This window comes from Eimeria maxima, genomic scaffold (genome assembly GCF_000499605.1).
Source record: "Eimeria maxima Weybridge genomic scaffold, Emw_scaff221, whole genome shotgun sequence".
In the NCBI taxonomy this organism is placed as follows: Eukaryota; Apicomplexa; class Conoidasida; order Eucoccidiorida; family Eimeriidae; genus Eimeria; species Eimeria maxima.
The window spans coordinates 1-22,015 of NW_013565075.1; the positions used below are offsets into that span (position 1 = coordinate 1).

The following is a 22,015-nucleotide window of genomic DNA, read 5'->3' on the forward strand; positions in this document are numbered from 1 at the left end:
AATATATATATATATATATATGGTTCGTCGCATGCGGTATGCGTGGAAATATACCAGCATATGTACGTGCAAGGTTATGTATATTTACATCAGCATGTAGAGGTGCAGCTCCTGGAGTGGTAATGAACCTGAACAGCAACGCATGTGCATCTGCATTAGCTATTTTTACATATTATCTCATTTGATTTCTGCTGAACCCCTACATGCAGGCGGAATTCTATGCGCGAAGCTGGCATTCACGATCTCACCAGACTGCCTGGGGTCTCTCGGCGCACTGCGGCCATTCTCTTTGACGACTACCTAATCGACAACGCCCAGGTCCTCCGCGATCGCATCGCAGCTTTGCAGCCCGCAGTCCCACTCACCAGCGCAGCAGCATGCCCTGGAGCTCCGGTGAAGCAGTGGGCGGAACACCCAGAGGCTCTGCGTCAGCAGGACAAGAAGGATGGGCTGTTAAAGCTATTCCCCACTGCCCTCAGCAGGGCTTGTATCATGCACGCGGACAGTTTCGGGGCGACGATGGACGCTACAGAGTTCGATGAGTGGCAGCAACAGCTCTTGTTGGTGCAGCAACGCCTGCGAGAGGGGGCTGCCCTGTCGCCCTTTCTGCCACTTGACATTCCAAAGACGCCGGAAGGCCTTGAGTGGCCGAAGAGCCGCCCTGAAGGGTTTCGCACCTTACCGGTTCTGTCCCTTGGGGGCGGTATATTCCACGGAAGCAACAGAAAACTTACATCTCTGTCTTTGCAGGTTTCGCTGCTGCCAAGTTGGGCAGAAGAAGAAGGCCTCTTACCTCCCACTCTAGAGCGGGCCGTCTGCACCGGAGGTGAAGGCACCGGACCCCGCGAGCTAAGCTGGGTGCAGCAGCAGTGGGAACGCGTCTCTAAGGCATTTACCCGGCTGCGCATGCAGCTACATCGCAGCGTCGTGGAGGCATTGCAGCAGCTCCACCTACTGAGTGAAGTCTTTTGCGAGAACTCCAGGACAAAGACAACTCATGCAGCGGGCAGACTGCCTTGGCACCAGGAAAGTTACAGACTGGTAAGATTGTGTTATCTCAAGTGTGCGTCCCGCTACAGATGTGCATCTCTTTTTCTGGTAATTGGTACATGTTGCCTTGCTGCACTGAAGATTGGCAAGGAGATGTGGGGAACTCGCGTGAGGCGCCTGCATGCGTGACCTTGTGTGCCCAGATAACGATCCAAACCGTCCCGCCTCGCGCGTTTCCTTTCGCCACGTTAGCTGCTCGTTGCTGCGCTTCTGCGTATCGGCGGTTGCAGCAGAAGACACAGCAGCAGTGGGGATGCAGCCTCACACCTAGCGGCTTTTCTCTTGGTGCCGCCAGACCCCCCGCCACCAACTCCTCTTCTCCAGACATGCCGGCGTCTGTGTCGTTGGCCAGAGCAGCTGCTGCTTCGAGCGGAGACACACCCGTTCAGAATCAGGGCAATGAGCTTAATAAGACTTCGCCTGCTTTGGTTCCTCGTGTCTTGCCAGAACAGGCCTGGTGGGTCCTTGACGAACAGGGCGTACTGCGACTGCTGCAGGAGCCCCTCTCTATGCAAGAACGTGTAGGAGACCTTGGTGCCTGCACGTAGAGCTGCGGAGGAGTACGCCCTATACTGTGCAGTCTGCCTTCGCAGCAGAAGCCACGCATTGCATTCTAACGGCCCACTGGGTTGGAAGGCTGGTGAACTCGCTTCGAACCACGAACGGCCTCGCAGGTAGTAGTAGGCTGTTGCTCTGGGCGTACGTTTGCTCTTCGCTGTCCAGGTGGGGCCTGAGTAAGGGGAGTGCGGTTAGTGTACTTCACTAACAGAAAATGCGCCTTTAGCTCAAGGCTTCTGTTGCAGTGCGCTGGGGTCTGCCATGCACGCCCCCGTGCAATTAATTTAGCCATCTTGGGAATATTTTGCTTATTGCATGCTCTGCGTGCGCTCTTGTTGAAGAAGATCCTCTGTAGTCACGAAGAGGGACCGGCGTTTGTTTATGCCCGCACGGCATAGTTAGCCGTCGCCTTGGTGTGTCTGTCAATCGGCGCTGTCGTTTTATTACATGTATAGACCTAGTTTGTTGTATTTGTTTAACGTTCGGTAGTGTGAAACGCCTGTACAGGCGCCCATGCATGGTTTCTGTGTTCTTGTATTTCTTCTGTTACGACGTATGCCTACTTTATTTATGTTGTACTGAGCCTTCTATTTGCCTTTATGTTGTCCATCTCATCTGCAAACTTTTGGTTGTATACTTGATGCCTCAAGCGTCGTAGTGTCCGCTAGTGTCGGCTCTCTTCTTCGCCAACAAAGTGAACCTCAGTTGAAAAAAAACGCAGCAGCTGCGTCATAGCCCTTCTGCAACGGCAATGAGTTGCTGCAGCATTTCGTTCTTCGCTCCACAAAATCGTTGGATTTGCTGCAATCCAAGTCGCACCCAGCGGTTCCTACCTGTTACTCCGTCGGCCTGCTCACAGGACCCCTTAGGGCAGCTAGGTGACCCGAGCCCTCTCTCGCATATGAGAAAATACACTGTCTCCCAAAGAGGCTTGCAGCGATACCAGCAAGGATTCAACTCTTTGCACGCGCCTCCTTGTTGCGTGCGTCCACGGGAGGTATTTGCATGCAGAACCGCTGACCAGGCACACAGCCTGAGGATGTCCCCACAACAAGAAGACGCCTGCAGAGTGTGTTGCCTCTGGAGTGGCCCTAATGTTTGTGAAGCATCATTGTCCTCCTCAAGCAAGCCAACAGACTGGCTGCACGCTGCCAACGCCCACAGGCTTGACAGGCATGCAACCGACGCATCCAGCAAGTCTGATACCAAATTCGGTGTGACAGTACACCCCAACATGCTTCCGGCTTCGCCGGCTCGAGCCCTCACAAACACACCTGCAGCCTCTCCAAAGATAAACCAAGCCCGGGCTAGTCTCTGCAGTCCCTGCAAAAGGTCCAGGAGCAGATGCCGAGCTGCGTGGGCACGGCGCAGCCCATTCCCAATGCCAGTGGTGGGGCTTGTTTGACTTGCCTCTCCGCGTGCACCTGTCTCCTCTTTCTCACTGCTTTCGGCAGATTGCCTGAGCTTGAAGAGTTGGCGCCGCGCCTTTAGTGCGGCATGTAGTAGAGGTAGATTATCCGGGCCTTCTTCCAGAGGCCAGAAACGCTCGCAGTGCACTGTTTCCTCTGCTCCTTGACGTTCCCCAGATGGTGCCTGTCCCTCGGAACCGCAGTCGCCAGCTTCCTTGCAATCTGCGTGCAACGCCCTAGTCCCCCAATTGATGTTCTCTACCGCTGCAGTTTGCACACCTTGTGAAACAACACCGTCTCCTGGGCAGCAGACGCTGCTGCCCCTAACGCAAAGGCGGGGGGATGGCAAACATGGAAAGGGAGCCGCCAGCGCAGAGCCGGCAATCAGGGACCACAACAACCGCGTGCAGTCCCTCATAGGAGGCACCATCTTGGACAGAACCGCAGCCCTGTGACCACCCTCCATCCTGCTTGCTTCGAATAAACCTCCAGCCTGGCCTCTGTCATCCACTAAGCAAGCGTGGGGCTGGTGATTGAGCTGGTTGTTGTTGGTTGAAGAAGACACTGCATGAACCGGGGGGGGAACAGGTTGGCTGGCTAGTGATGCGCAGCCCCCCGCTACGGAAAATGCCGTGCCTCTACGAATACGAGGCGAGGCCCCAAGAGACGTTAAGACTGCCTCCACTTGTGCTCGAAGCCACTGCAAGATTCCATATCGCTGCAGCAGGTGCTGGGCGTTAACCGTGGCGAGTGGGGGCTGGACATAAGCCCCTGAGTGGCCATTTGTAGGGCCCTCCGTTGCAGCGCGGGCGCAGCAGAGTTCAGCTTGGGCAGCTGTTCGTGAGAAGGCTGCATGTGCAGTCCACCAAGTGCAGGCACTTAGACAGGCTGGGGCTGCTGTTGAGAGCAAGAGAGCATCCAGCAAGCTGCGACTCAATGAAGCATTCTGGCTTATATCCCCAAGCACCGGCATGGCAGACAGTGCAAGCAGCGCCGGCGGGGGCAACACCGCCTGAGATATTCTGTGGGCCTGCAGCAGGCGGCTGCTGACTGCCACAGAGCCGTCGGCGGTACACTGCGACACCGCCATCGCCCTCTTAAGCACTAACAGCAAAAACCTTTTCTGCTCTGCTGACGTTGCAGCGGAAGGGCATAGCAGCAAACGGGAAAACAGACCATCGGAACCCAACAAAGGCTGCCGCAAAGCGGCCAAAGTTAAGGGCATGCACGGCTCCTGCAACAACACTGAAACCGCGGGATGCTTCAACAGCGCAAAGTTTAACACGGGATACAGCGGTAGGTCTGGAAGGAAGAGGAGCGGCACGGCAGCAGCAGCAAAACTGCATGTGACGGGCGAGACAGCCTGTACAAAAATGGCAAAAACACACGGAAAAACAGTTACACTCTCCCAACGTCAAGAGCACCAGGCCGTTGTGATCCCCCAGCTCCGCTTAACCTACCTGAAAAATCCCGCTGGCTTGCAACCGCCCATGCCTTGCAGATGCTGCGGATATTGAGGATGGCTGCCGCTGCTGCTGCTGAATCGACGCCATGAGCGATGTGAGAAGAGTCAGGAGCTCCTTGACTTCGCGGAAAGCAAATGTGGCAGCCTTGTGCCGGTGCTGCGTCTCCCGCCACCGGGAGCCTCGAGCTTTAGCAGCAGCAGCACTCGAATGTCGCTTACGGTTCTGCATGTTGAAGGCGTGCACCTCGGCAAAGTGACGTAGCAACGACCGGTCTGCCGACAATTGGAGCAGATGCGTGTACACTGCGAGCCCATGGGCAGCTGTCGCCCGCGTACATGAATCCTACAAACAGACCAGAGGACAACCAAGAGACTCCTCTTCTCGAGCCCCGCTATACGCCACCTTCAGGTACTACTGCATTAACCAATGCACCACTTCTGCCGCTGCCTATCGTTTGCTACCATAGACAGGGAACCGTGCGGGGTAGAGACAGGCGTGTGTCGGCGCTGTTATGGATATCAAAATACGTATTTACCAAAGGACAGTGCTCAGTGGACCAAGTCTCAAAACTTAGCTTCACTTTCAGTGTTCTTGTGTGTTTCTTATCAACTGCATCGATGTGGAATCTGTGTTCATCATGTTCATGCTGCGACCACTTTATGTACCCTGCCCTATAAAGCGCATATGCAGTTTGTGTGCACCTTGGGTATCCTGCTAGCAGCATGTACACTGGGCACAAGGGAGAAGTGTCAGAGGGCTTACAGGGCAGCCAAGAGCCATAATGAGGAGTTGGAGACCGCCGCCAGAGGCGAAGTTGCTGAGCCACTGATCACCGTCGTCGATAACGGCCCCCCATGCCTCAAGTTTGCGTGCTGTTGTCTCCTGATCTTGTGCGTCAGCATGTGCCTGTCCGTCCTGGGCGTTGGCGAGCAAAGGTTTCCAAAGTCTTCCAATGCGCCGCGCAGCCTTCAAGAACGTGCTTACACGCGTGACAGCTGGCTGCACCTCTTGAGGATTAAATTCATCCATCTCCCAAACGTCCTCCCTGCGTCGTTTGGTTTGCTGTGCGGGAATTTCCGGTGCCACAGGCCCCGTATCTACCGGTGTTTCCTTCGGCTGCGCCCCACTGGCACACTCGCCCTTTCCAGCCGGCTCCATCTTAGCGCCCTCCGGGGCAGACATGCTCCCAGCCGCCTCCTCGAGCTTTGGTGTTGCCTCTTCCAAGTACCGTAGCCAAGCGCCCGCCACCCCACAGGCCCGGCGCGCCTCCTCCGCTGCGCATACGGGACGGTTCAAGCCTAAAGCGATTAGTGCGTCGCCGCAGGGGCCACTGGGCTTGCCCTCCTCCTCTTCCCGCTGCTGCTGCTGCTGCAGGTGCTGTTGCAGCTGCAAACGTGTTTGCTGCTGGTGTTCTTGCTCCTCCTCCAGGAGACGCTGCCATCTCCACAGCAAAACAAAGCACGCCGCCGTCAGGCGCCCAGTCAAGAAAGGTATGAGGTAGCTCAAATCATAAGCGCTGCTCTCCACCGAAGCGTCCCGCACAGCCTTTAACTCATAACTGCTCTCGAGGGCCTCCAGACACCGTGACAGCTCTGAGGCCCCGACAGAGGTCTGCCGACCACCACCACTCCCTTCCGTTTCCTGAAACTCTGTTTCTCGCGTCACACTCGACCGAGCCTTCAGGGCCCCCAGTAACTGCACTTGCACCTGCGTCTGCACCTCTTCATTCTCAGGTGAAGCTGCTGAAGCCAGCTTCCATCGGTTGATGCATTGCTGATGCCCCAAAGCAAATCGCTTCGGCTGTACCAGCTTGGAGTGAAAGGCAAACGCGTCAAGTGTCTCCTTGACTCGCCGGGGGTCAAGGGCGAGCCAGTCGCAGGGGCCTCCAAGGGAGAGACTGACAGGTTGCACGATGCGGTCGCAGGCTGCTGACGCCTGTGCATTTGCGTCAACACACACCTCCCGGAAGTCTGGCAACTCCGCCATCCAGATGTAGTCGCTGCCAAATACCTCACAGCTGCCTCCATCCGGCGTGTCTGTCGCTCCCTCCGTCTCCCGCGGTGTGGAGCCGCTGGCATGGTCCGGGTCTACAGGCCCCTCAAGCCCCTCCGCCTCCACTAACCGCTCCTCTGCACGCCCACCTAGATGCGGCCCGGCGCTGTCTAGAGTAAGTATTTGGCAGATGTAGCTGTCTACGCGGGAGGTGGACCCCCCATACAGCTGGACGAGAGCCTCGAACAAGTCGGGGCACATCTCCGAAACGCGACAGAAAGGCTCCTCCTCATTTTCCTGCTCGTCGTTCAGTCCCTTTGCGGTTTGGAGCTCTTCGTCTGTCCCTTGCAAATGCACATTTGCTGCGGGGAGCAGCTCATCACAAAGACATTGCAGCAGAGGACACAAGACCACTGCCAGCCCTGTTGCTGTTGTGCCGATCCTCTGTCCCAAAGCTGCCGTCGACTTCCGAATTGTCTGCTTAGCTGCACTGCCCAGGGCTGCAAGAGCTGGGCAAGACAGCGTCTGTCGTGCGGCCTCCTTGGCGTACGCCGCCGCTGCATCTGGAGATGGAGACAGCGACGCCCCCATCATGGTGAGCCGCACTGCCGGTAGAATAAGAAAGACCCAGGCCTGGACAGCCAAGAGGTCCTCAGTAATAACTCCGGTAGGAGACAAACCCAAGTTCCGAACAACCGCAGGCGGCTTCAACAGGGCGGCCGCACCGCAGTGAACTGCTGCACTTGGCGGCGAATTGCCCAGCGCCTCCAGAAAGCCCTTGGCGATTGATTGAGCCTTGGGCCTCAGAGCTTTGAAGAACTGTTTCTGCTCTTTTGTGAGACAGGCGTCTCCAGCGGCCCGTCTTGGCTGTAAGGCGTGCACAATCACCTTACCTAGCTGCTCGGCCCTGCACACGGCCCCTAGGTAATAAGCCAGGTCAGCAGAAGCCGCTGCTGCACCATCCTCGCCTGCTGCTGAATACACCGCTTCGTCCGACAGGTCCCCCGACCCAGCCAGAGCCTCCTGCAGCTCTCCCAACTCCGTCTTTAAGTCCTTTAGCGCTGCTCCGAGACACCCACGAGCGGCACCCACAGCACGCAGCCCCTCAGCGGATGCATCTACACAGCTCTTACTACCGCTCCCAGCTGCGTGCAACATCACGGACAATAACTGATATCGCGCCCATCCGTCCACCGGCCACCTGCGCCCAAACGCACCACATACCGTAAACCACAATTTATTAAACGTAAAGACGGGCCGGAAACCACAGACAGTAACTCTGACTTGCTCCAGGCTGTACGCGCTGCCTCCATCCCCAGAAGGGCCCCACAGAGAGCCCTTTCCTTTCGACCGGCAAGAAGATCGGCTGCCCTAGCAGCAGCTACAACGGGCAACCGTTGCACATCACAGTACGCCCACGGCCCTAAATCCAAAACCCTTGTATCGGATGGGGAAGGTGATCCGCTATAGTTCTGTGGCTCTTTATTGGCCGACGACTAACCAGTACCCCCCTATGCCCCTGGTGCTGCCAGCTGGTGCTGCATCTCCCAAGCCATAGCCATCGTTTAGGCCTGTGAGTTGAGGCTCCCTGGCTTCGCGCCTTGAGCAAAGCCAGATAAGGAAATGACGTAGGCTCAAGGTGCAAGCACTCACCCATCTTCGATGGCAAAAGGCTCCTCAAGACTGCCCGCCAGCTCCTCGAGCTCTCGCGCCAATTCCACACTGAGACGCACAAGGGCTGTGCCTCTCCCCGGCTGCTGCATGGCAAGCGAAGCGAGAAAGTGCTGCACAGCCTTTGCCCACAGAATAGGGGCCTCCGTAGCTAACAGGCAGGTAGAAAGGCCTTCACCCTCGGGTCCCTCATTAAGGAATAACGCGGCCACTTGCCATGGTGCCCCCTTGGCTCGCACACGCTTGCCGCTAGGGCCCTCGTTGCTATCCCTGGCAAATACCGACCATTTTAATGCCTCCATTACGTCGCCTGCCCAGCCAACTCCTCCCGGGTTGGGGTTCGAAGCAGGAGCCTTTCGCCGCTTGCGTGAGTTGCTGTTGCTGCTGCTCTCTGCATCGGCCTTGTTGTCACCCCCCTGCAGTGCCCCCTGGCAGCGCCTCAGTGCAGCCGTGACAGACGGGTAAAAGGATTCATGTAAATCCTGCATAGGATCCCTCCACTGCAGCAGCAGTGCGAGACGCACCGCTGGGTGGACCAGGGTATGGATCGTTTCCTCCGAGTTTTCGGCACTTTCCGAAGGCAGGAAGAGGCGAATACATGCACTCCGGAAACTCCGACTTTGGTCCCAGCAAGCGAACAGCGTCCTAACGAGGCCCTGCCGGAAGACCACGGCAGCATCTGCTGCTGATGCTGCTACTGCACCCTCGTCTCCTCGAACTGCTGTGCCCCCAGGTGATATCTGTAAGCAAAGACATACCATCACCTTCTCTGCTGATCGCAGCAAAGCGTCTCTCGAATGGCAGGACCTGGCTTTATGGACTATATCTAACGTTTTCTCTGGCGCTAGAGAGCATATACCAGCACTCGCAACAGCTCGTTGCTTTTCATTTGGCCCCTCCCACAAGCCATGTAAGAAGCTGAACAGGCGCAGCGCATTGTTGTCAGAGAGTGCTTGCAAGTGCTGCACTAAAGGGAGTGCTGGAGCTTGGAGGAGTTCGGCCGACGAACTTGGAGCTGCGCCACATGCATGCAGCACGAGCGAGAGGCCAAAGATCCGGTCAGCACCTGTCAACCGCACGGCAGGAGTATCTATTGCTGCTCCCTCCTCCTGTCCCCAGAATAACAGCATTGGAAGCAGCCACCTCAGATGCGCGAGCCCTGCAGGTGCTCCTGCTGCATTTGTCGCGCCTTTACGGCATACAATAGCCTCTGCTGCCAAAAGCAGCAACGGCTCTCCATCCTCTCCCGCAAAGGGCCTTGCAGCCGCTGTGAGGTGGTGCAGCAAAGCCAGTAGCTGGTCCCCGACGGGTGTTTCCTCCCGTTGGCATCTCGTCTGTGCTTTTTGACACTGTTGTGTCTCCATCTCCTCTTGGTCTCGTCCGCCTTTTTTCTGCTTGTCTTGGGTCGATCCGTGGGACTTCCCACTCGTGATGTACCCATCGGGAGGACAAGCCTGAAGGCTGGCGGCGAGGTCCAGGTGCCGCATGCAACGGAAAGAGAGCGCGCAGTTATCCGGATTCTGCAAATCCCATGCCTGCAGCAAAGTCGCTGCCAGTTCGATCGCCCGCCGCAGTATCCGCTGCAGCGCCAGTTGCTGCTGCTTCTGCCACGGTGAGGGCTCTGCAACCAGGGTATGCTCCTCAGCAGCGGCCGCCTGCAGCAGGTTAGCAGTGTGGCAGATCAACACAGCCCCCACCTCTGTCCATTTGTTGAGAGCCTCCATGTGGGAACTCGAACCCCCGCTGATGCCTTTCTGGTGTTCTATTCGCTTTTTCTGCCACCCGTTCTGAGTTAAGTGCTGGTGGGATTGCTCCGGGGTGCAAGGAGACTGCAGTCCTCCGATGGCCTTGACAGCAAAGCGAAGCAGCTTCTCTGAGACCTTAACCACATCGGACAGCAGAGTAAGCTGTCCTGCAGGACCGGCTTCTAAAGTCTCACGCGGTGACAATAGGGAGGGGTAGCCACGGGGAAGGCCTCCCATCCCTATGGCTGCGTCCCTCAGGTGACGGGTGACCGCCTCCAGCTGCACCAGAAGTGGATAGAGTCTCTCACTCATCGTTTCTCCGCCAGCCTCCGCTGCTTCCTCGACAACCCCACCGCAACTCGCGGGGAGCAACACCTCCGCGATATGCTGCGTTAGCGCTCTCAGAAGGCCCAAGCCGTTGATCCACCCTGCAGTTGCTGCGGGGCCTCCAAGAGGCCCCATTTGAGCCCCTGGTAGCTGGGCTGCGAAAACCTCCAGCAGATCTGCCGGCCGCATAGAATACGGGTTCCATCTAGCTGCTTGGCGACGAACAACCCCAGAGAGCATGCCAAGTTGTGAGTCAAGCAATCGCTTCCTCCCCTCTTCTTCGGGACCTTGGGTATCGTGCAGTCCCCCTTCTCGGCTGCTGGAAGCCTTCAGGAATCGCCGGAGCCGCCGGCGGCATTTGTTTACACTTTCGTACTGAGGGTGTTGGCTTGCAGCAGCCCTGGCGGCCTCCGCCTGTTGCTGTTGCTGTTGCTGTTCCTGCTGCGTTTCCTCCTCCTCCTGCCGCTGCTCCTGTTGGTCCGGCTTCGCGGAAGCCCCGACGTTCAGCGCAGCACCCACAACCCGCCAAGGGCCCTCAGCGTCCAGGCAGTGGAGGAGTGGAGGCCCCCAAGAGGGGCTCAACATACAACAACGCATGAAACCCTGCACGGCCCACCCCGCCAAAGCCGCAGCACAGAGCTCCTCTGCATGCAGCGGGGAGCAGTAGCCCCAGCAACTTTCGCGGGGGGCCCCAACGCCAAAAGGAGGTATTTCCACAAACAATAGTCTTCCCCCACTGCAGCGCGGGGTCAATGACAAGTGAGACAAAACCGCCAAAGAAAACACAGAAAGCGAACACAGATTAGAGCCTGCCTCTGTTCCTGCTGCTGCACCTGCTGCGTGTCCCCGCGCATCCTCCTGTCTCGCCGCTGCCTCTCCAGCCAGGTGCTCCTGGCAGTACGCGAGGAGACTCAGGCGCCGTTCGCTTGCCAACCGGAGCAGCCCCACGAAGTAGAGGGCACTGCAGCGGAAGCAGGCGCTGTCCTCCAGCGATGCCAGCCACACCGCTGCCTCGTCTAAACAAGAAGGCCCCACAGTTAAGTCCGCAAATAGCCCGCTTTTGTGAAGCAGCCTGCAGGCACCAGCACCGCAAGCACCTGCATATTCGACGGCAAGTTCTGCGGCTGCATGCACTCGCCCTTTCACGCCTGCATCGTGACGACCTCAGACACTGAGCCAGCTCCCCCTTCCTGCAAATGTAGTAAAGAGCTACATGTGCTGCAGCTCCAGCTTCTGTTGCCTGAACACCTGGTGAGCCGCCAGAAACGGCACAAGCTCAGCCTCTCCCCTGCCGGAGTGGATACATTCGAGTCGACAAACCAGCTACAGTCCCAAGGGTGATGCCACTCACCTCAAAAGAATGTGCAGCGGCGAACTCCGTTGACGGCAGACAAGGAAATCTTGGGACAGCTCTACTGTCGGTGGGCCCTGCTTGTCCGGAAGCATCTGTCTGCTGCGCTGCACGTCGGCGTGCCATTGTAGCAGCAGGTGGAGCAGCAGTAGCTGCTGCTGCTTGGAAACTGGAGTGCCAAGTGCTATCTCGTCACCCCATGTGTCCACCCCTCCCCGTGCCTGCACCCCTAGATGAGTTATGTCTGCTGCAAGGCAGGGAGAGGAACAGCAAAGCTGCAACCGACCAGGTACCCCTGTAGCCCCTGCGGCCCCTATGGAGATCGATGTCTCCCCCGCCTTCCACGTACACAAGAGCTTGCCCCATTCCAGAGGAAAAGACGGCATCAGCATATCTTGATATGCGTCTGCACTGTCCAGACACCTGGGGCATCCCCGAAAAGCAACGCAGTCCCACAGCAGCCCCACAGGAGAACACGCGCGACGGGTAATATGAGTGACTGCTACGTAACCCATGACAAACCGACTACAGTCGCTCACCCCTACATGACAGGGATCATGCATGTGCGTGTGACTGTAGGTGTGCTTTTTTGCGTGCAGCGTTGTGTGAATTGATGATGCCTTAATAGCTCATAAGACGAGCAGCTCCGGAAACCACAACCCTCCCTCCAGGGGCTGCATGCAAATAGGATTCTACACCAAGGGCGGCAGCCGCTCGAAAGGAAGTGCTAAGCTAAGCGGTCGACATCGCCGAGAGACACAGCAAGAGACGCCGTGGCCACGGAAGCAGTGCACGGGGGGGTTCTGTCTGTTCCGTTTGTGTCTCTACTGCTGTTGGAATGCGCAACATTGGATATGCTTGTCTCTGTGTAGCTCACCTTAGCGCAAACTGCAAGAAAATATCTTCGGAATCTGGCCCGTCAGGCCCTGTCAGGCTATATCCGCAAGCTTCTTTAGGCCCCCATTCCTGACCGTCCCTTACAGGGGCCCCCTGTCTAAAGAAGAGTTGCAGCAGATCCTTCAGAGGCACCCCCTTGTCTGCGTCATATGTGCGCTGGGGTGTCTCCTGAGAGGCCTCCTCTTGGGCAACAAGGGTCTCCGAGTTGTCTCTGTCTGCGTTCTCCCGCTCCACTCCCGCCACATGAACCTCAACTTGATCGTCGTCGCTCGCCTCCGATGGCCCCTGCTGCCGCAGGCTCTCTACGTCACGCTTCCGCTGCTCCTTAGCAGCAGCAGCGGCAGCAGCTGCTGCTGCCCTCGCCAGGGCTTCGTCCGACAGCCAACAGTCAAGAAAGACTGCCTCCTCGAGGCCCAGTCTATGCTCCGATTGGCGCATTTGCTGCTCCTGTTTCTTCAGCTTTTGGTGATGCTGGGTCAGGCGCAGCAAAGAGTTAACAAGTGTCTTCGCATCTGGTAGACGGGGAGCCACCTGGGTCAGAAAGAGCCTCTGCTGCTCGGGGTTGTGCTTCAATGCCCCGTGCATGTAGCGAAGTGCGTGACAGCAGGCCCTCAGCACGGACACCCCAAAAAAGGCTAGGCTAATGTCTTGCTGTAGCAGGCATTGGGAAAGGTGCTGGCGTAGCAGCAGCACTGGGGGAGCAACGTGCAGCACCGCCAGCCCTACAGCCCTCCACTGCTGCTGCACAGCCATCTGCTGCTCGTGCTGCTGAAGCGCGTGCTGTCGCCGCAACGGCTCCAGTTCCCCAAAGCAGTCCGCGTCTTCTTTCTGCTGCTGCTGCTCGCTCTCCCCTTCTAGCCCAGGCAGCGAGCACGATTCCCCCTGATCAGCTCCCGGCCTCCCTAGGAGATGCTGCTGTTGCTGCGCCTGGTATAGGGAGAGTCTAGTGGAGGACAAGGGGGCTTCAAGCAGGCGGCAGAGGAAGAGGCACGACAGCGCGAACGTAGAGGTCTTCCGCGGTGTTAGCAGTACTCCACTTATCCGAGCCAAGAAGGGCGCAACTGCAGCAGGGTGAGCCCTAAAGAGCTGCAACAGCAGCTCCTGCTGCGGCGGCATATGAACGGGGCGCACAGCCAGAGCGACAGAGACAAGCGAAGCAACACCAGCTCGTAGTCGGTTGGTGTCTCCTCCCTGCTGCTCCGCTGCCACCTGAGGGGCCCCACACAAAGAAGGCCCCCTCCAATCCCCTCGACCCAGTGCCTGCAGCAACAGAAACCCCAACAGCCGCTGCACAGTCCACGCGCTGCTAAAGTAAGCAGGCAGAGGTTCCACGTGATCGCTGGTTAAAGCTTCTGCGGCAGCACTTGCTGAAGGAGCTGCTGCTGCTGCAGTGGAGCTGCAGCAGTCCTGCCATGGCGACAGCAGGGGCAGCAGCAAGTGACTCAGTTGTTCCTTGGCAGCAAGCCTCTGTAACAGCAGCGGCACAGGGAAGCCTCCGCCTCCGCTAACGAGAAACAGCCGCCTTGCTGCTGCCTCTGTCTCCGGAGATTGCCCCTTCTTTCGACAAGTGCTGAAGCGCTCGAACAACCCCACCAACAAACACAGTGCGTCAAGCTCTCTGTCAGTAGACAGCCCCCGCAGCGCCGCGCGAACAAGGGCCAAACCGCCTTCCTGCTTGCTACTGCTGCTGCTGCTACTGCTGCTGCTGGGGTCTCCAACACCATCCCGTGAACCCTTATGCTGGTGCTGCAGCTGCAGCTGCTGCTGCGGGTTGGGCCGTCTCCGCTGTTGCAGCAAAGCGCTGCTCACCAGCGGATCCGAGTGAAGCAGCAGCAGCAGCAGCAGCCTCAGAACCTCTTGTCGCAGCGCATAACGAATGGGTACCACCCCACAGCCTCCGAGGCCTTCCTGGGCCTCTCGTGTGCGCAACCGCCGCACAGCTGCACGTACACCCGCAACCGCAGCAGCAGCGGCTGCTGCTGCTACTGCCAAATGTTCACCACCCCCGAATTCTGCAGCACCTGCAGCAGCTGCTGCATGCTGGTCTCCTCCTCTACACACACTCCTCCTACTATGGTTTGTGGGGTCTGTCTCCTCGCAGCAGGAAAGACAGCAGCATCGCACAGAGAAGGGACCCCAGGCATTGTGCCAGTTTCTTTTAAGCTGTGGGCTGCTGTCATCTCCCGTTACTCCCTCGCCTTTTCCGGCTGCTGCTGCTGTTGCTGCTGATGCTGCGGTTTCGACGCAGTGGCGGCACCCACACAAACGGCCCAGCGCTCTCGGGGGAGGGGGCAGTAGGCTGCTGTCTCCAGAACCCCCGCTGCGTCTGCTGCTGCTGTTTGTGCCGCTGCTTCCGCTTGGCTGCAGGCGGTGGCAGGGGCCCTCACACAGACAGATGAGGGCCCGTTGGAGAGGATGCTGCTGCACGACCTTCTCATGTACACCACCACCTTCCCCTTGAAGAGACTCTGCTGCTGCTGCTGCTGCTGCTGCTGCTGCCGTTGCACCCTGTGCTGCTGAGGCTATGCGCCACGCTGCTGCTGGGGAAAAAGCAGCAGCAGACGCTAGCAGCCTGCAGATGCATAACTGCAGCAGAGCGTGCTGCTTCCCACTGCCTGCTGCCGTAGGGAATGGCAGCAGCACGGAACTGAACGACAGCAGCCGCGAGGGAGCAGCAATAGCAGCAGCAAGTCGACTACGTGTAGCCGCTGCAGATGGGAGAGAATCCAGACTCTCCTCTCTGATAATCGCACTTGCAATAAGGGCAGCAACTTGTGCTGCACGTGCTGCTTCCTCCGCCTCATCTGCCCCTTTCAGGAGCACTAATTGCTGCTGTTGCTGTTGCTGCTGCATCCGGGCCGCAGCAGGACTAATACCCTCCGGCAGGCCCCTCTGGCCGGTGCGGCCCACCTCCGTTACCTTTTGAAGTAGCCTCTCATTGCATACATCCACGAGCTCCAGCAGCTCGATGCATGCCGGAGAGGTTGCCGCATATACTTTTAGAAGCTGCTGCAGTTGTTGGCGCTGCTTGGGGAGGTCTCGTTCTTGCTCCTGCAGCAGCAGGTGCTGCTGGTGCTCCCGTACAGCTGCTGCCTTGCTGCCGAGCTTCTTCTGCTGTACCACAGGGGCTTCGGGGTGCCCCAGGGCAGGCAGCAGGGGCCCCAACCAGCTGAGGAGGCCCTCGCTGTGGCCCTTTCCCAGTCTAAATCCATCAGCTGCTGCATGCAGCTTCTGAGCCAGATCCGTAGATTCCGTCATAGCTGTGAATACAGCCGGAAGGCGCAAGACTAGGCGTGCGGGGAAATGGGGGCCCTCGAGTTGGGGCCCCCTGTGCACGCAACTCCCACGAGGAGCCTGCGGGCCGTGGGCCTTCTATGAGGATGAAAATAGCCACATTCAAATCGTCAAAGCTTTCTTGTTCCTGCCATGGAAAATATTGGGAGGGCAAAATAAACAAGCACAGGAAGGCCGACCCGCTATGGGCCCTACAGAGAGTGTAGTGCACAGGCACTACAATGTGGCTCTGGCGTGATCTCTAGTAGCTCAGTGACCACAAAGAGAATGATTATGACATTAGCAACCAAGAAAAGGAATTAATACTGCTAAATGTTCTAAGAATCGAGTACCGTAAGTGGAGCCACAGGTTAATAGTATTGCCCCCGCCGGCGGCCACTATCGGCAGTGTGGCGTACCACCTAGTCACCACTTGGGTACCAGGTATGCTCCTTTAGAGATGTAATTGTGTAGGACATAGAATTATTATTATATAGGAGTATTATGTATATGAATACGACTCTGGTAGACGGCAGTTATAGGTCTGGCTCCTGACTGTCTCGCCCCATTTGAACCCCCCCCATAATCCTGTAGGTTGGGCACTGGCACCCAGCGATGACCGCTGTCGATTCAGAACACAGTTCTGTTATTCCTGGGAACTTCCCTTGTTTATAATACAGACTCGAACATGATTTGGAATTTAAGTATTGACCTAGGAGTAATTAGCTTAGCTTAGGACGGCTGCGCAAAACATTTGGGGGCTGGTCCAACCCAGTGACCTCTTCTCTATAGTGGAATGTATAATAAGAATCAGCCGTAGCACAACCGAAGCGCCACGGTACAAGTTTATCACAAGTATAGTATCTGCCCACCTCCGACTGAACAGAAGGCAGCAGAGTCGGCGTGAGCCAGCCAGCGAGCTAGCGAAATGGAGAGTGGAGAAGGCAACGGCACGGAATCCGTTAGTAGAGAGTACGCGACGTAAGTTATGCATATGAGTATACAGGGGTTCTGCGCGAAGTGGCGCTAGCAGTTTCCCCGAGGTGGGGTAGGACTCTGAAGCGTGAGATCAGATCGGCACATGAAGAGGCTGCTGAATATGAAGAGGCCCCACAGGGGACAGGGGCGAAGCCTGATGTAGATTCCATTAGGCGAAGTCGAGTAGATGGAGCATGCAAAACAGGAGTTCTGCGAAAGGGACACAGAAGGGGCGGAGGAACCCGCTAACCCGACTGACGAAGGAGTAATGACGCCATGATGGTGAAAGGCTGGTGAGGCCGCAGAGTTTGATATCTGAGGGTATATGCGGATGGAGGCTTTCGTGGATTCGCAGAAATCTAGGAGTCTCCCTAGTCAGGTGAAAGTTTGTCGTTTACACCTGGAGGCGCGCCGATCCTCAGAGTAGTGATGTTTATGGAGATCACTGGCGAGCAGATGTGCAGTGATCGGGTCGTCGTGAGATCGACGGCGTGGAGTGGGAGAATTCTTGAGGGGGCCTGCACCCTGTTAAGTTGCATTCAGCACTTAGAACGGCTGCGCACTACAAGGAGCCCCGATACTTTACGAGGCTTATAGGCACTAAAGAATTAGCGATGTTGAAATTGAATCTAATGTAGTTCAGATGAATAAAGCATTAGTCAAGATGACCTCGGAAGAACCTGCTTCAAAAGGAGGATCATGCAGTTACTCCTGCGGGGATGTGGGGCCGCAGCCAGCGCAACCCATGTCGATGGTCTACAGCAGCCCAAACCACAAATCCTGGCTTGTGAACTCCCTTCCCTAAGCCATAAACAATTAACGCCGGAGTCTAGCTTCATAGAGTTTATCCATGCGTGTGTTGCCCAAGTGCAACAACCTTCAATATCCTCTCTATACACTTAACGCTGTGTCCTTAAGAGCGGAGGCCTGAAACACAAGGTTTTCCGCTAATAACTAGTGTCTACGGCTCCACTGACTTCCACCACTAAAGCCAACTTTCAGCTTCGTCGACTTGTTACCTGGAGCCCTTCTTGCCCGTAGCTTGGCTCGCCTGTGCCAGCAAAGCCATATCCACTCTTCCTGACTGGCTAGTGTACTCGGTAAGGGCGTGTGGTGTGCATACTCCTCTTTTACAACGAACACTGCCACGTTCTTAGTGTCACAAACGCGTAGAAATATAAAGGGAATTGGAAAGCAAGATTAAGGGCAACAAAAGTTAGGGGGAAGCAGCAAAACCTCCAGAGGAACCTCCTTCTTCCCAAAGGACATGCGGCAAGGCGATGCCTCAACCAGGATGAGCGACGCATCAACAGATCTACCTCGAGTGAACTGGTTACTTATGGAAGTTTGCTAGCTCTGGAGACGAGGTTCATCTGAAACGTCTACGCCCATACTGCTCCCAAGGCAAAAGACATGCAAGGATCAGTAAAGCTGTAGGAGTAGCACGCGAAATTGTTCCAGAGGGTCTTCCTACCATCACATGTTGCTTCCATCTTGGGCAAGTTCACAATACAAGCAACCAGTGAACCACCAAAAAATTAAAATGGGCATGCCATGTACGCATCAGCCGAAGGAGGGGATAAGGCCTTCCACAGACACTATATGGGGTATGTCTTCCTGAAGTGAGTGGAAGAGTGATCTACATAGACTTCTCAACAGCAGTTGCATACACTACGGTGGGTGGAAAGAACTTAACTTCCTAAGAATAGAAGGACGAGACCTCGAGGCGCTGAAGCCAAAGACACAGAAATGCTTCTAATCCGTTATGACAGCCCCCGAAAGGACTGCATGCTTGCGGGGTTAAATGCGCATCGACACCAGAGCAACAGCAGACGTGAAGGCCTTTGGACCAAAAGCTCACAGATGTACTATTTAACAATGGGCTTTTAGGGATTTCCTTTTTCCAAGGGAAAAAAGCCCCCTGAACAATCGGTGGAAGAGCTTTGAGCCAACACGGCTTGGGCTTATCCCCTGGTTCTGTCTGTTGCCTTCGATCTTTTGGAACGCTATATTATATCTCTTCTATGTATTGTAGCTATTCCCTCGGGCAAGCAGTAATCTCCTCGGGAGGCCCCCTTTTGAGGAGCCAAGCACCCCTGCGTGTGGCTTTGGTGGAGAAGCATACTTCCAGAGGAACAGGAAACTCCTCTGCTGTCTACGAGTCCCGACGCCACCCGCATCTGTTTAATCGTGCAAAGTATCCTCATTATTGACGAAGAGGCATTGGAGCTAAAATATTCTTGGCTGAAGGAACTGTGGATGCTGCTCTCGCTGCAGTGCCCGCTACAACGACCCATGATCTCATACCCGCTAGAGGGCATTCGAGGCCAGCAAGGCAACCCAGAGTTCTCCCCCCCGTGCGCATCATTTTTTCCAATTCAATATGATGTTGCCCCATTTGTTGCTGTACACTCGTAAGGTCACCTGCCCTTCTATCTTACTTTACTTCTGATGGGCGCTTAATGCTGCGTTGTTGCCATATATCTGCACGGGAAGCCGAGGGCACCGGAGCAAGAAAGAGTGTATCTACACACAGCGGTGGCAATGCAGGTTGGAAGCATTTAGAAGTGGGCGGCGTTGCACAACAGCAACCCATTTCGCCCCGCCCTGGAGAGTCGTGAGCCACTGCTACTTAAGCCATCGCTGTTACTCCTGTAATGATGAAATAGCTAAGGTTTGTCTTCGCAGATAACTGTGCTTTTAGCTATACCTATTTGGCAGCGTGACTTCGCATGGGTCTGGCCACATCTACACATTAGTTGAGACGAAGCTATTTGATGTCTCGTGTGCTACACTAGGGGAGCATGTTTAATAGGGAATGTTGCGGTGGGCTCTTCGGTAAGTAACCGTTTTGCTTTTCTTTTGAGTATACTCCGATATGCCGGATTGGTAAGAGATGTTCTTCCCAATATACACAGCTTGTTTACATCAGCTATACATTGTTCAGCTTACAAAAGCTCTATTGAGCACTTCTGACGCCTGACCAGACAGCGAAGAAAACATAGAATGCAGGTGGAGGCTCCTTAAGGGAACTGGTTGCGGCTGATTCCCCTTCGATGAAGGAGACCGATAGCGTACGCACTGCTGGAAGTTCAATGTTTGATCTACTCTTTGGAGCTACTCTTGATGTAAAAAGTTTTAAAAAGATACTTAAGGCTGAGGGGAAGACGGAAGATGCGTCTAAATGCAGATAACCGTCCTCGGACCATTCAACCATGAGCATGGAAGAACTCGTTTTTGGGTCATTCCAAGCCTTTAGCCATTAAATGCTGAATTGTGACATAAAAAAGATGCGAGTTGCAAATGTTTCATAAAAATAATTTTAAACTAAGCTTTAGACCTCTTTTTGATTGGCGGCCCTCATCCAAGCTGCTCGCAACCGATTGTGGTCCTTCCTTCACGGGTAGCTCGCGACTACGTAGGCTCTCAGAACAACCTGTACGGTCCACCTAAGTAGTTAAGCACTAAAACCTGATTTATAATACTGAAATAAATTTAATAGGGCTTATAAACCAATTCACAAACTGCAGTCAATGTATATGAGCAAAACGAGAACGGAAATAAGCCTGTTTATCCCTGAAGCCTCAAGTTGGGTCAGTGCCTCAACAACGTCCCAGCCAGCCCCAAGGCCCTGTGATAGGCAGTTAAAGGTCATAGCTTGTTTGCCGTATTTCATTCACATATGATCTAACTTAACACAAATATTATGATATATCATTTCCTCTTGCGGAATAGACCGCTAGAGGTTTCGCAGGGTGAACCACAGTAGTGCCTGCGAACACGATATTTGACCCTTCGGGTGTTGGCTGTGAGGATATTAGTTTGACACTCCGTTTTTTGCCAAATATCTCCTTAAAACATATTTTAAACCTTCTGTCTTTACTTGAGCTTCAAGAGTTTCTTCTATTCAGCAGCTCGCCTCGATTTCTTCGCGAATCGCCCCGCGCGCCTTCCGGTCCGCCACTTCCGTGCCGGTGTAAGACTTTTGCGTTTTTTTTTGGGCATTTGCTAGGAGGGATTGCTCATTTATGAATTTCAACTTGTGAATATTATATTCGTCTGGGATTTGGGAGAAAAAAGGGCGGGGTTCCAGCTTTGGTGAATCCTGCACCGCTGGTTAAACTCATCTGTTGTAACAACGGAAGGCTGCTGAGGGAACAGCACGTGCAGCAAAGGCTCTTCAATTTCAGCTTAAATTTGTGCAAATGGGAAATTCTGTTTGTTGCGGATATGAAGGGGAGGAGAACACGGATATAACTGCGCAGCAGTTGGCTCTAGCCGGTCTTAAAGAGTTACCAGCGAAGGTATACGATGCTTGGTTAAAGAAGTACAGCACAGGCAGCACCGTAGAGGTATTATTTCCAGATGGGCAGCGTATAGAATGTAAGTTAACGCTTGATTCTGTCAAGAGGATCTTAACATTGGTCTTTAAGGAGAAGGTTCGTCTTATCCCTTTTCAAGACATTGACTCATGGATCTATGGGCCATCAGCGCTGGATCATGCATCCGCAGATGCAAAACTTCTTAAAGACCCTAAAGTTGTGGGCTTTAGACTTTCTACATCAGGCCGTGCTATTGCTGTTGCCTTTGATGCAACGGACAGTGCTATTTGCTTCGTTCGTTTCTTAGAAAGTGTACTTGAGCAAACAAGGGAGCAAGAGGCAAATTTAAACAGCACAAAAAAGCCATGAATATGCTTCTATAAAAATATAGAAAATACTGCTGCTAAGTCGCAGCAGCGAGATATTTGAATGTGGGGACCGCATATACTCACCTTTACAACGGCCGCAGTAGCAGGAGCAGTAGCAGCAACTGCAGCAGCAACAGTAGCAGCAGCGTCATGCCTTCTACTTATGACGTCAGGCAAGAGAGGCCTTAGATGATCCTTGAAGCAAAAGAATACAACGAAGTCGAGAGCTGCTGCAGCTGCTGCAGCATGGGAGCTGACAAAGTCAGCAGCAGCCATAGCTACAGCAGCAGCAGCAGCCACAGGGGCAGCATCAGCAGCCATAGCAGCAGAAGCAGCAGCAAAAGGTCTGATGTGCATTGTGCGAAAGACACGACAATGTACACACACGGCAACTGAGCAGTTACCTGTTTGCTGCTACAGCAGATGATGGGAAGTAGCAGGGTTGCTGTGGTGTCCGTACACCGTAAAACAGCAGCAACGCTGTCTTACCATTGTAGAGACTTCAACCTACAATGATAATGCTGACGATCCTAAACCGTAAACCCTAAAAACTACCTACACCAAACGTATGGAAGCAAAGACGCCATATTATATACTATACAACGGCC

General features: G+C 55.1%; 3 protein-coding genes across 3 annotated transcripts; 2 read left to right on the plus strand and 1 right to left on the minus strand.

Moving 5' to 3' along the window:
• Nucleotides 1–219: 219 nt before the first annotated feature.
• Nucleotides 220–1,598, plus strand: EMWEY_00022540 (hypothetical protein, conserved; the record flags this gene model as incomplete). The annotated part of the gene is made up of 2 exons (XM_013480691.1): nt 220–1,041; nt 1,194–1,598. 2 exons carry the CDS (start codon nt 220–222, stop codon nt 1,596–1,598), a joined length of 1,227 nt encoding a protein of 408 aa, XP_013336145.1.
• A 739-nt stretch (nt 1,599–2,337) lies between these two features.
• Nucleotides 2,338–15,724, minus strand: EMWEY_00022550 (hypothetical protein, conserved; the record flags this gene model as incomplete). The annotated part of the gene is made up of 6 exons (XM_013480692.1): nt 2,338–4,380; nt 4,478–4,825; nt 5,246–7,676; nt 8,129–11,290; nt 11,570–11,992; nt 12,447–15,724. 6 exons carry the CDS (start codon nt 15,722–15,724, stop codon nt 2,338–2,340), a joined length of 11,685 nt encoding a protein of 3,894 aa, XP_013336146.1.
• A 5,198-nt stretch (nt 15,725–20,922) lies between these two features.
• On the plus strand, nt 20,923–21,408 carry EMWEY_00022560 (hypothetical protein, conserved; the record flags this gene model as incomplete). Its single annotated transcript, XM_013480693.1, has 1 exon — nt 20,923–21,408. One exon carries the CDS (start codon nt 20,923–20,925, stop codon nt 21,406–21,408), a length of 486 nt encoding a protein of 161 aa, XP_013336147.1.
• Nucleotides 21,409–22,015: the final 607 nt, after the last annotated feature.